A 14,532-nucleotide genomic window follows, 5' to 3' on the forward strand; every position below is an offset into this window, starting at 1 on the left:
AGGGTGTTGGTCTCCTTAGGCCACACCCTCCCTCATTACACAAATACACATCACCCGATATAGATAAATCCAATAAACAATCCAGTTTATACAGCTTGGAGTTGGACAATATGCATAAAAAGGATGATTTGGTCAAAATACTCACTTGCCTAATAATTGTGCACACAGTATACTTATCAATAATTCTCTGTGAAGCTTTTGAGATATGATAACTTTGCTTGTCTTTTTGAATAAATATTTTGCTTGAATTACCAATTTACCACAATAAAAATATTTGGTAGAACATTACTATTATTCAGTCATCGTAGTAAAATAAATTACCCAGGGTCTGCTCTTCAGGCTGCACTTTAACATCAATTTTATCGTCCACACCGGCCTTTGAAAAAAATAAAAAAATAAAAAAGTGATTTTCAGGTACTTGAAAAGTCGCAGATTAGAAATTTAAAAAGAGAAAAATCAATAAACGTCAATTTTATTTTTACTATTTTGAGTTAGGATATTTTAAATAGTGATCGACCAATATCGGTTTTTCCTTGCCCGGGTTTCCAGCTGGGACAGAAATAGGTAATCTTTCTTCTACACTGATGTGGGCTGAGGAGGCTGCACTGATGGGTACTGATAGGTGGCACGAGAGGTGTGGTTCATGCAGGACGTCCATGACCACCCTCCCGGAACTGGAAGCCCACGCTGTAGCCATCTTTTGGCTATAGGTCGGTCAAGAAGTATTTAAAAAGGTCCTAAAGGCAATCAGTTTTATACTGACACCTCTCACGATCCAGCGCTGTCCTGGCCGGCAGCCCCGCGCTTCTGTCTCTCTGGATTCACAGGTTGTGCAGAGCAGTGGGAGCCATTGACTCCTGCTGCTGTCAGAGGAGAGAGCGGGTGACCTGGCCGAGCCTCACTGTATGTATCTACGGATCCACAAAGCACAGCTTGGGATTGTGCCCATGCGGGTCCCTACACAGCACAGGGCTTACTCTGGGGGCACCCACAGGAAGAAGGGGAGAACAGCACCGGCAGGGAACTGCCAAAAAAGGGGTAAGGGGCTGTTCTGTGCAATATTGTTGCACAGAGAAGTTGAGTTGAAACCTTTTTTTTTTTTTAATAAAAACTTAAAAAAAACATCACTATTAGCCTTTATAACCACTTTAAACCAGGGTGAATCCATTTTTCAGATCCTTCTAAGTTTTCTAAACAGAATACAGCAGTAGCTTGATGGTCTCTCTCTAATATAATCTCCTTCTAAACAGGGCAGGCATAGGAAAACAGCGAGGTGGGGTAGAGGGTTAGAGGAGTTTGTCACCCCAGCTGTTTTTTTAGCAAAGAAGTTAGAGCAGAGCTCAGGATATGCATCTATATATATATATATATATATATATACACACACACACACACACACACACACACACACAGATACATACATACATACATACACATACACACACACACACACACACACTATAGTCTAAACAGAGAGGCGGCTCTCGAATTAGGCAAATTAGGTGGTCGCCTAAGGCCTCGTGCTCACAGGGGCCTTGCGACCACCTAATTTGCCGAGTTAAAGAGCCAGGCTGGCTCTTTAAAGAGGTTGTAAACCGAAAATTATTATTTTTATTTTTTCTACCCTGAAAGTGAAAACACATAATAAGCTAGTATGGACATGTCGCCCGTCTTCCGGGATCGCGGCATCCGGCCATCTGATTGGCCGGAGCCGCTGTGATGTCACTCCTGCGCACGCGCGCGGGAGCCGACGGTTACGGCACGGGGCTCTGAAGGAACGGCACTGGCGGCCGTTCCTTCAGAGCGCATGCGCCAGTGACATCACTGGCTGCATGCAAGGTAAATATCTCCTAAACTGTGCATGTTTAGGAAATATTTACAGTACCTATAGGTAAGCCTTATCATAGGCTTACCTGTAGGTACAAGTTGCAGAGGAGGGTTTACTTCCTCTTTAACTCCCTGGATCTCCCTGCCATCAGCACAGTCCCGGCCGGTCTGTAAGTGGTACAATCCGCTACGATTCGGGGCTGCAAACAGAAGCAGCTCACCGAGGAATGCGGGCTCACTGACAGCTCCGGATCACAGCTAGATACTGGAGCCGTGGCGCTGACACTTCCCCCTCCCTCACAGACCATAGACGGGGGAGGAGAGAGAGATGCTTCTGCTCCTGTCCTTTCCACCTGTGCTTGCCCCGCCTACACTCCCCGACAGTTTTCTCCTCAGAGAAGATGGGGTGTGGGCGGGAAGATTGCAGACCAGCAACCAGAAGAGGAAAGATGGCGCCCAATCTATCCCTTCTCCTTCCAGTGAGTACTCTGATGTAAGGGGCACCCTTCCTCCATCTCTCTCCATTCCTTTCTTTCTCCCTCCCCTCTTTCTTTCTTTGTTTCTCTCTTTCTTTCTCCCTCCCCTCTTCTTTTCTTTCTTTCTCCCCTCTTCCTTTCTCCCTTTCTCCCCTCTTCCTTTCTTTCTCCCCTCTTCCTTTCTTTCTCCCCTCTTCCTTTCTTTCTTCCTCCACTCTTTCTTTCTCCCTCCCCTCTTTCTTTCTTTCTCTGTCCCTCCCCTCTTTCTTTCTCCGTCCCTCCCCTCTTTCTTTCTCCGTCCCTTCCCTCTTTCTTTCTCCTTTCTTTCTGTCTTTCTCCCTCTACTCCTTTCTGTCTCTTTCTCCCTCCCCCCCCTCCCTCCCCTCTTTCTCCCTCCCCCCTCCCCTCTTTCTCCCTCCCCCCTCCCCTTTTTCTCCCTCCCCCCTCCCCTCTTTCTCCCTCCCTCCCCTCTTTCTTTCTCCCTCCCTCCCCTCTTTCTTTCTCCCTCCCTCCCCCCCCTCTTTCTTTCTCCCTCCCCTCTTTCTTTCTTTCTCCGTCCCTCCCTCCCCTCTTTCTTTATCCCTCCCTCCCCTCTTTCTTTCTCCCTCCCTCCCCTCTTTCTTTCTCCCTCCCTCCCCTCTTTCTTTCTCCCTCCCTCCCCTCTTTCTTTCTTTCTCCGTCCCTCCCTCCCCTCTTTCTTTCTTTCTTCTTTCTCTCTGTCTTTCTTTCTCCCCTCTTTCTTTTTCTTTCTTCCTCCCCTCCTTTCTCCCTCCCCTCTTTCTTTATTTCTTTCTTTCTCCCTCCCCTCTTCCTTTCTCTCTCTCTCCCCAATCCTTTCTTTCTCTCTCCATTTTTTTTCTTCCTTTCCTCCTTTCTTTCTTCCTGACCCCCCTCCCCCCTTCTTTCCCTCATGCGAGCACAAATACTTCTTTTTTTATTGCTATACAGAAATTCTGCCTAAGGCCTCACAAAGCCTAGCGCCGCCTCTGTCTAAACACCAGAGTCCATGTGTATCCTGATTTGAATGTCAGTGTGCTTTGTGTATTTCTTCCAGATCGGTGTAGTAATTCAGTATGAAACTTTTCCTGTGTGCAGGGGACTCCTATAATAAAGACCGGCCTTGTGCAGGGTGACTGGTCTTGTCTGAGGGTCCCACCCACAGCTCTGCACAGGCTATGTGCAGCATAGTGATGATGTCAGTACTATATTTGCAAGTTAATATCTGTGTTTGCAAAGACATTTAGTGCACACAAAGTGGATTTTTATTCTTTGTGGCTACTGATGAATATATTGAAATTAAAACTTTTGTGCCCGGAGATCAGTAAAAGGGATATTAGCTGATTTAATCACTTACCAAGTATGCAGCTTCTTCATCTTGTAATCCTTGCCTATGTTCCTATTTAAGCTGGTGCCCCGACCACTGCCTCGGGTTTTCTGTTTGAGTGGAAATTTTCTCTTGAGTTAGAGCTGTGCCTCCCTACACTATGTGCATCAACAGAAACACACAGCCCCATTGCCTAGGATGGCAATACCCTGCTTGTTCCTCCTTGTTCTGCCCCATCTCATCTACAAGCTAACAGACTGACTGGAGACTTCACTGTTCACTGTTATAGTGGAAGTAAACTTCATTTGCTGCCTTTTACCTAAAGGTAAGGCTATAATAAGGACTTTACATTACATGCAGGCAGTGAGATCACTGGCGCATGCGCTCTGAAGGAATGCTCACCTGTGCCTTCCCTTCAGAGCCCTGTGCTGTAAACGGCGGCTCCCGTGTGCATGCACGGGAATGACGTCATCGCGGCTCCGGCCAGACCCATAAGCAAAACAGGTGAAGATGGGAGTGCCTGCAGAGCTGACTTCTCGGTGCGGAAAGGCTTCTTTTTAAGGTAAGTTTAACATAATGTGCATTAAGATTTTACCTTGCAGGGTAAAAAAATAAAAATCCAGCGCTATACAACGGCTTTAACTCTTTCCTGCGAAGACTGGAAGTTCATGGAAGTGGCAAAGACCCAAAGATTTCCCAGCACACTAGCCTGCAAAACAACCAAATTGGCCCTGTCTAACAAGTCACATTAAAAACAGAGGATTTTGTTTTCACACATTTGCAAATATATGCATAAATTGCAGTGCCCCCGTCTATCCACTGCATTATGTGCTCCAACTTGGGAGACTCTGAAAATGATAGAGTTAGGATCACAGTATACAGAGGTGCCTTGATGTGGGCACTGCGGCTTATACATATATTTGCAAATGTGTGAAAATAAAACCCTCTGTTTTTAACGTGATTTATTAGACAGGGCCAATTTAGTTGTTGTACAGGATGGCTGGTAAGTGTGCTGGGAAATTCTTGTGATGTGCATTGCCCTCCAAGTGCCCCTTGCTACAAAGGCTAGTTATAGGTGGGGTGCCACTTTCTTGTAAAGCAGCACAGAGAGTAGCATTGAAAGTTGTAAACTGCATTGCCACCTTAGAGGCGGCATACAAAGTGCAATGGTGGTACTGGGTTCCAGGACGTATTGCCTGTGCCATCCGGGCTTTTAATGATTGTTGCTTTTTGGTTGCATGGCCATCCTGGAGATATTTTGCATATATGGTGGACCTGCCTGCGATTGGTGGGTTCCTGGTCCCGAGTGTTTGGTTTGCTGTATTCTGTTTCATTTGAACATCCAAAAGGAAGCTAAACTTGCTTTGCTACATTGCCTTATCCCAGGCTTATTCACTCGTCAGCAGAAACTGGCAACCTACTTGTTTATAGCTGCTAAAAGGATGATTGCCCAGGCATGGAATAAACCTACAGTCCCTTGGAAGTGAGAGACCACTTGACATCCATGATGGTAATGAACAAGTGTCCAGTATTCTTAAGAACACTCATGCTAAGTTTCCCAAAGTTTGGGAACCATGGTTGAAGTATGCCTTCCCCGATCTCTCTCTGGCAACTGAAGGTCAGCTTTACCTGGTATATGGAGTGACCCCGGGTCCCCCTATTCTTCCACACTCTCCTTTACTTTGTCCTTTTCTTTCCTCCCTGTTCTCCTTTTTCTCCTGTTGGGTTTTAAGCCATCTTTAGTTGTCTACAGATGCCCAGGACTATTTACAAAAAAGTTATTAGGATTTGGGTCCTGGACTTTTTTGCACGCTATGGGGTTAACCCCAAACTATATGTATGTTGCACTTGATTTTTGTGCTTGTTTAGATGGGAGACCTTCCCTTCTTGGTTTGTGTTGTTTATTTTGTGTTCTTTATGCCGCCAGTCATAGCCCCTGCGAGGGCATACTTGGTGCTTTTGATATTACTGTATGTGTTAATGGCATACCTACAGTAAAAATTATTGAACAAGAAAGTTGTAAACTGCAAGTGCTGGGGTTAGAATTTTAACAATTAGTTTACTGGGGGATATTTATTTTATTGTGCTTGCTGTGGTAATGTAAAAGTCTGGTCCAGACCTACTGGATCTAAAACATGCTCCCACCTCCATTCCATACCCTATAACAGGGGTCTTCAAACTATGGCCCTCCAGTTGTTTAGGAACTACAATTCCCATCATGCCTAGTCATGTTTGTGAATGTCAGAGTTTTACAATGCCTCATGGGATGTGTAGTTCTGCAACAGCTGGAGGACCATAGTTTGAGGATCCCTGCCCTATACTAACTAGCCTATAAAAGGAAAGATGTGCATACTTTCCTAAACTAAGCACACTCCAGTCCAGTCATGTGATTGGTTCCCAGCGCCGGCTTCAGGGAATAGCAGAGAAAGTGGACAACAGATGCCCCATAGTAAGTCTAAAGAGGAAAGTAAATTATTTTCTGCCCACCCCAGGATTTTTGTTGCCCGCAATGGAAGGGCCTTGCTTCTCGTGCTCCCCCTGCTTGTTCTAATAGGCCACGGCAGGCGCATTGTCTGATAAAATCTGCACATGGGACCCCTGGAGGTTTGAAGAGAAGGCAGCCAACGTTAAGGCGACTGCCTTTAACTCTTTCCATATTTCTTAATTTCTACTAAAAAACACAGCCAATAAAAAATTTTTAAAAATCTAATTTTCTCACCAATTTAGGCCAATATGTATTCTGCTACATATTTTTGGTAAAAAAAATCCCAATAAGTGTATATTGATTGGTTTGCGCATATGTTATACAAACGATGTGATATTTTTATGGAATTTTTATTTATTTTTTTTATACTAGTAATGACAGCGATTTTTTTCAGGACTGCAACAGTGCGGTGGACAAATCAGACATCTGACACTTTCTTGCTAAAAGAAATGCACTGTCACTGCACTAATGACACTGGAAGAGAAGAGGTTAACATCAGGGGCAATCAAAGAGTTAAGTGTGTCCCTAGGGGGTGCACTAATTGGGGGGAAGACAGAGATCTGGGTTCCTGTCTTAGCAGAAACACAAGATCTCCATCTTGTCCCCTTGCAGAACGGAGATCTGCCTTATTTACATTGGCAGATCGCCGTTCTGCCTCTCCCGGGGATGATGGCGGGTTGCCGGCGGAGACCCACTGATTGACATCCCGCTAGTCAATCCTGGCACAATTGCACCTCTGGTGGCGCAATGGCACCCTCTAGTGGCTATTGAACAAAAAGACGTACAGGTACGTTGTTTCGCGCAATAGAGCCACACTGCCACAGAGAATACATGGCGGCCGGTTGGCAAGTGGTTAAGAGAATCTTGTGGGGACCCCTAGGTCACCAGAACTAGTCTCCTCATTGGAAAATCTCCCTCTATTACTTTTCTGGGAACAACCCAAAATGATAAAATGATAATAGTAAACAGGACAAATACTAGAAAGAGTGAATCTCCTTAAAGCGGGCCCCGACAGCAATAAAAACCTGACATGTATTCTAATCCATCTCCCCTCTATCCAGAACTAAAAGAAAGTTTTGCCTTTTGGTACACTTTAATTGAACAAGCTGAAGTTAGAAGCTGATTGCCTACCATGCAGAGCTGCACCAGATTTTGCACTCACCGGTTTTAGTAAGTCACCCCCAATGCTTTCAATGGTACATTTAAGGGAGCACATAAGAATAGGTTTTTCATTTACCTTGATATTTTAAATAAACCTGAACAATTCGCTGTCATAAACATGTATGGTTATGTACCTCACTCCAGTATTCCTTCGCACTGCTGACATTCTCTGTGTATCGAACATTTGCCACAACCTTTCCATCAGATGGAAGTACCAATGCCAGGATCAAAGGATTGTAACCATAGCTCCACCCTTAGCAAAAGAGAAGACGGAGCTGGTTAGCAAAGAGATTTAAAAATATTACATGTACTTTTACACAGTGGCGTTGCGTGGGCTGTCAGCGCCCGGGGCAAGGTAAGTAATTTGCGCCCCCTACACAGACCACTACAGAGACCTACCTTATTCCTACACTGACCTACCTGATTACTATACTGACACCTACACTGACCTACCTGACCACTACACAGACAACTACAGAGACCTACCTTATTCCTGCACTAACCAACCTGATCACTACACTGACCTACCAAAATTCTATACTGACACCTACACTGACCTACCTGACCACTACACAGACCTACCTGACAATTACACTGACCACTACAGAGACCTACCTGATTCCTACACTAACCTACCTGATTACTATACTGACAATTACACAAAATGAAATGAATGGGCTGCCTACATGCAGAACACAGGTAGCAATGTTATAAACCTAGCCTCATATCCTTCACATCACATTCTGTCATTACATCAGTGTTCTCAGCCCCCTGCACATCACAACCCCCCTTTCACATTACTGTCCTCAGCCCACCTTCATATCCCCCCCCCCTCACATCCTTGTCATCACCCGCCCCCCTTTACATTCCTATCCTTATGCCCCTTTATATCATGCCCCTCCTCCTTCACATTTCTGTCCTCAGCCCCCTCTATATCACCTCCCTTCCACCTTTACATTCCTGTCCTCACCCCTTTACATTCCTGTCCTCACCCCCCCCACCCTTTTACATCCCTGTCCTCATCCCCAGTACCCCTTTACATTCCTGTCCCCCACTACCCCTTTACATTCCTGACCCCCACAACCCCTTTACATTCCTGTCCCCAAAAACCCCTTTACATTCCTGACCCCCCACTACCCCTTTACATTCCTGACCCCCACTACCCCTTCACATTCCTGACCCCCACTACCCTTTTACATTCCTGACCCCCACAACCCCTTTACATTCCTGACCCCCACAGCCCCTTTACATTCCTGACCCCCACTACCCCTTTACATTCCTGAGCCCCACTACCCCTCTACATTCCTGACCCCCACACCCCCTTTACATTCCTGAGCCCCATTACCCCTTTACATTCCTGTCGACCACTACCCCTTTACATTCCTGACCCCCACTACCCCTTTACATTCCTGACCCCCACAACCCCTTTACATTCCTGACCCCCACAACCCCTTTACATTCCTGTCCCCCACAACCCCTTTACATTCCTGTCCCCCACAACCCCTTTACATTTCTGACCTTCACAAACCCCTTTACATTCCTGACCCCCACAACCCCTCTACATTCCTGACCCCCACTACCCCTTTACATTCCTGTCCCCCACTACCCCTTTACATTCCTGTCCCCCACTACCCCTTACATTCCTGTCCTCAGCTTTACCCCATCTTCAGATTCCTGTCCTCAGCCCCCCCCATCTTCAGATTCCTGTCCTCAGCCCCCCCCCCCCATCTTCAGATTCCTGTCCTCAGCCCCCCCCCATCCCCCATCTTCAGATTCCTTTCCTCAACTGCCTGTCCTCAGTTTCACCTTCACAGCACCCTCAGCTTCCTTCACAATGCACATTACTCACAGAGGAGACAGCAGTGGAGTGGACAGCTCTGCATGGATGGCAGCAAGCATGAAGCTGACATCAGAAGCAGGACAGCTCTGGAAGGAGGGCGGGATCTACACAACTTTTCCCGGTAATCAGCTTGTGATTGTTTGCTAGCAACCAATCACCTGCGAGTTAACTTGAAGTCCCGCCCTCCATCCGGAGCTGTACTGGCTTTAATATCAGCCTCTTGCCTCCCGAGTCCCGCGGTTCATGCAGGGGCTTGTTCAGGATGGCTGAGCAGGCTCCTAAATGGCAGCATTACACTGCGCCCCCCCAGATTTTGCGCCCGGTGCGGCTGGCCCCCCCAGCACCCCCCACGCTACGCCACTGCTTTTACAGTTAAAAAACAATTAGCTAAATTAACATTTTTGCAGTGGACAATGAAAATATGTCATATACCAATGTTTGGGATTTTTTTTCTTTTTTAGAGAATCATACTTACCTAGCTGGATGCAGCATTGGTCTAAAGCTGCATCTGTGACACATGGCTCTAACACTGAGAACCAAGCGATTATACCCTGCCGATCGCATGGTTCTCAGAGCTCCCTAAAACGGTCAGTCTCTGGCTCTCTGCTCTGCCCCCTCCCCATTCACTGGAGCGCTGAACTGTGGAGGGGACGGGAGCCGCTGGCTCAGGCTCTCAACGGCTCGCTGAGAGCCTGAGCCAGATGCTGGTCCAGGGATCTAGGTGGATCCGGACCACGTGCTCATGATCCTTCCCAAGCCTGGATCGGCTCTCACATCAGCAGACAGCAGACTTTAGCCCACAGTCTACTGAAAACAGCACATCTCTCCCATGTAAGGAGTAAGTATCTCCAATGGTATAGAGAGGTTGGGTTTATCCTTCATTTTATGGATAGTGTAGGACCCACTGACAATGGGGTACTTTGACGTAGTGGTGGGCTTGAGGACGATATGGCCATATGGTGGGACTAAATCCCCATTTTTACTCATTTTAAATGTCTTGTTTTATTTGATAGTCATTTCCTTTGCATGTGTGCGCTATCCACTGTAGATATATACTGTATGTATGAAGAAAAAAGGGGGAGGTATATGGCGCTGCCTGTGAATCACTTACTACCAATTGGCATGGACCTAGATAAAGTGCAATATCCTTAAAAAATAATACAATATATAACTCCTTAAAAATGAATAAAATGTGAAAGTTTTAATATTGTGAGAATAAATAATGTTGTGCTGTGCAAATAATATGTGAAAGTGCTCTGTTGTCAACCAAGTATCAAAACCTAATATCTTCAATAACTAGGTTTGGTGCGATACTCTAAATCGCTGTGAGAATGGTGCAATTAAAAAAATCAATAATAATGAATAACTATGTGCAATGATACTGTAAAAGGTGAATGGTGCTGCTAGGTAAGTAAATATAAATAACACCCCTAAAAAGATAAATAAAAATACAAAGGTGTATATAAATCCTATTCCTAGGTTTAGCTAAGTAGAAAACGATCTGAGAGATACGCAGTATAAAAATCAGCAGGGAACCACATATGAATAATAGATAACATACATATTAAAAACTAGCAGAAATTAGTATCAAAAGGCGGGGATGACGCCACTCCTGATGACGTCGGGCAGACGAAACGCGTAGAGCGTCATCACATCACATCCGCCTGGTTGGAACACATATCTGGTTTGTGGTACGCATGGCGTCCCGAAGTACGCGATCGCTATTGTCTTTTACCTGCTGTTTGATATTGTTACAATTGTATTATTTTTGGATGTAATAAACTTTTCTGGATCATACAATACTACTCTGTGAGGCCCTTTCTTCCCCATAAATACCCGTGGATTACATATGTAAAGTGCAGAGAGACCAGACCCGGGCAGGTTATAGCTAAGATATCCAGAGGACAGCCCCCTGAGCTTGTAGGACCGTCCAGGGAGACCAAAGGGCATCCGAGAAGCATAAGAGGCAATACTATTCTAAGGCCTGTTACCCCTGCAGGGGTAATTAATTCTGGTGAGTGTGGTCCTGGGGGTGCGAGGAGCACAGAGTGATCACCGTATTTGGCACCCTTGAGAGATATATTAAGGCACCTGCACTGAAGTCACTTTTGGAATATATCATCTTGCACTGAAGTCACTTTTGGATATTCCCTTGCACCTTACATTTTGTGATATACTTGAAAGAAATTGATTGGACTTTTTGGACTATATATTTTTAATACAATAATGTTGGGATATTTTTGATACTAATTTCTGCTACTTTTTAATATGTATGTTATCTATTATTCATATGTGGTTCCCTGCTGATACTGCGTATCTCTCAGATCGTTTTCTACTTAGCTAAACCTAGGAATAGGATTTATATACACCTTTGTATTTTTATTTATCTTTTTAGGGGTGTTATTTATATTTATATTTACTTACCTAGCAGCACCATTCACCTTTAAGGCTCCGTTCACATCTAGGCGTTTTGGGGCGTTTTTGGGGCGTTTTTCTGCTCTAGGATCAGCTCTCAAAACGCCCAACAAGACAAATCCTATTCATTTCAATGGCCCCTGTTCACATCTGAGCGTTTTGACGCTGTATACAAAACGCCCAACGCTCAAAAAAGTACATGAGCTTCTTTTTGGGCAGATTACAGGCGTTTTCCATTGATCTCTATTCAATCTAAAAACGCCTGCACAAAAATCGCGGTAAAAATCGCGGTAAAAAACGCCGCAAAAATCGCGGTAAAAAACGCGCGAAAAACGCTACGCTCAGGTGTGAATGTAGCCTAAGTCCCCGTTCACACTAGGGCGACCTGGTCGCCTCACAGGTCGCCTCCCATAGGGAAGCTGCGGACCCGTTCTAATAGGAGCGACACAAGTCGCTCCGACTTAGAAAAAGGGTCCGGAGCTTCTTTGGGGCGACCAGGAGGCGACCGCCATAGACTTTAATGTTATGAAGTCCGTGGCGGCCACTCCGAGGTCGCGGCGCGCTGCTCGCACCGCGACCTCGGAGGTCGCGGTGCGAAGTAGCGTCGCCCCTATGTGAACGGGGCCTTAGACCCCGATCACACTGGGGCGACCTGTCAGGCGACCTGGACCTGTGGACCCGTTCTAATAGGAGCGACACAAGTCGCTCCGACTTAGAAAAAGGGTCCAGAGCTTCTTTGGGGCGACCTGGAGCGACCTGCATTGACTTCAATGATATGAAGTCTGTGCCAGCCGCTCCGAGGTCGCGGTGCGCACCGCGGCCTGTGAGGTTGCCCCGGCAAGTAGCGTCGCCCCAGTGTGAACGGGGTCTTACAGTATCATTGCACAGTTATTCATTATTATTGATTTATATAATTGCACCATTCTCACAGCGATTTAGAGTATCGCACCAAACCTGGTTATTGAAGATATTAGGTTTTGATACTTGGTTGACAACAGAGCACTTTCACATATTATTTGCACAGCACAACATTATTTATTCTCACAATATTAAAACTTTCACATTTTATTCATTTTTAAGGAGTTATATATTTTATTATTTTTTAAGGATATTGCACCATTGCACTTTATCTAGGTCCATGCCAATTGGTAGTAAGTGATTCACAGGCAGCGCCATATACCTCCCCCATTTTTCTTCATTCTTTACTATATATCCTAGGATTATAGTTACAGAGGTAGGCTGCAGCCGGTGATAGTTGGATTCTACTATATCCTAAGCGCGGATTTTTTTATACATATACTGTATTTATATTGGTTTTTAGAGCAGCACCAGCTTAAGAAATGCATGTTCAGGGTGTGCCCCCCCCCCCAACCCTTTGTCTGCTGAAAACAGGTCACATGAGTGCAGAGCAATCTGCACCTCTTGTGGTCTATAGGAGAAGTACAGTAAAATGAGCTTTGGCTTTATTTCTCCTCCAACTTCAGTCCTCAAGTATATCCAACAGGTCATGTTTTCAGAGTTTCCTTTACCTCGCACCAGTAGTCTAATCGGTTTGGTAGATGTAACAGCCATTTCATGGAAGAGAAGGCCTCACCACATCACTTGCTGGAACTACTTGAACATTGGAGTTGGGAAGCTCTGCTATAGGGTGTGCAAGAGTGAAGCGGCTATGGAAGAAGAATTGTAGTAATAAAATCCAAGAAAGTCAATACAATAATCTAGGGCAAATGATAATGTGTATTTGTTCTATACAGCATGTGACAGAGCCAATCAATATTACAACACAGGAAATTTTTATGGAATTTGTACTCTCACAGATGGTCACAGAGGAGGTCCACAGTCAGGACAAGGTAATTAATACAAAGGTACAGGTGAAACAAACTGAATGATGAGCTAATCTGATATAGGATCAACTCTGGGATCAAGGTACGGGATAGGAAGGAAATGAGCACAAGGCAACACATAAAAGCAGGCCATGCAAGATAGCTAAGCAAACCAGCACAAAAAAGAAATGAAAAGATGAGGCCGATTTACTAAAGCAGTTGAGAATCTTCACACAATACAATGTGTATTTTCACTAAAATCAATCAATAATATGAAATACAATTTCCTATTTACATATTTCACTTGCACATCATTGGATAACTGAAGTGATCATTCACACAATTTATTACGGGTGACGATCCTCAACCTAATAAATCTGCCTCGTCGTGCCACAAAGAAATATATGTATGTGTTTGATTTAGATTTTCTGGCAATGTTCTATGCATCCTTACCCATATCTAAAATCTTCTTGGATTTAATTATTTTAGCCAGGTTTGCCAATAGTTGGATGGCATCGCTGCTTATATCCTGTGGAGTGATCCTTGAAAGATGCTGAAAACACAAGTCATCATTACTTTACAAGGTATTTTTTTACAGGAGAAAGCTGTCATGCATTTTTTCCAAGGGAACTCATTAAAAATTAAGCATGTCGATTAAACGCCTACCTGTGATGTGTCATAAATACCTTAAGAGTAATGTCAGGCAAGGGAGCTGACATTCAGCTCTACTTAATAGAGGAACGTGGTGTGTCTGACTCCCACTGTGCTACATAAGCTTCCCGCTGAAATAAATTGAGATTGCTCTCCCTTCAAGTAAAAGTAAACCAAACCGAAAACTAAATTTCTAAAGCACAATAGGGTCAATTCACGTGGTGAATATCGACTGGAAAAAATGTGTTAAAATATTGCATGCAGAAACAATTGTACAAATGTTGAATTCACCAAGAATTTGCTGGTAAATAGCTCATGTGGTAAAATAACGGTAATGTGGTAATTACCGCATATTTTCATACGGTATATTATTGCATGACAGTTGGTTGTTTGAGCGGGCCAGGAAACGACGCATAACTCATCAGCTGTCAGTGGTTTTCCCGGAAATTAAAAATTCTGAAACAAAAACAGCATGGAGGTCACCCCCCCATTACCAGGCTATTCAGGTTAGGGATGGATCATAAGGAGCA

The 14,532-nt window shown here is 44.8% G+C and overlaps 1 protein-coding gene across 1 annotated transcript in view; it reads right to left on the minus strand.

The window, feature by feature from the left end:
- The window catches only part of COMTD1 (catechol-O-methyltransferase domain containing 1), a 43,495-nt gene that overhangs the window by 15,404 nt on the left and 13,559 nt on the right, over positions 1 to 14,532 (minus strand). The window contains exons 3-5 of the mRNA XM_082266859.1: positions 13,805 to 13,904; positions 7,408 to 7,526; positions 322 to 376 (exon numbers count right to left, since the gene is read on the minus strand). Of these exons, the coding sequence (XP_082122985.1) occupies positions 322 to 376; positions 7,408 to 7,526; positions 13,805 to 13,904 (274 nt within the window). The remainder of the gene's footprint in view (positions 1 to 321; positions 377 to 7,407; positions 7,527 to 13,804; positions 13,905 to 14,532) is intronic.

Source organism: Pelophylax lessonae, assembly GCF_965119305.1.
Source record: "Pelophylax lessonae genome assembly, chromosome: 9".
NCBI classification, from domain to species: domain Eukaryota; kingdom Metazoa; phylum Chordata; class Amphibia; order Anura; family Ranidae; genus Pelophylax; species Pelophylax lessonae.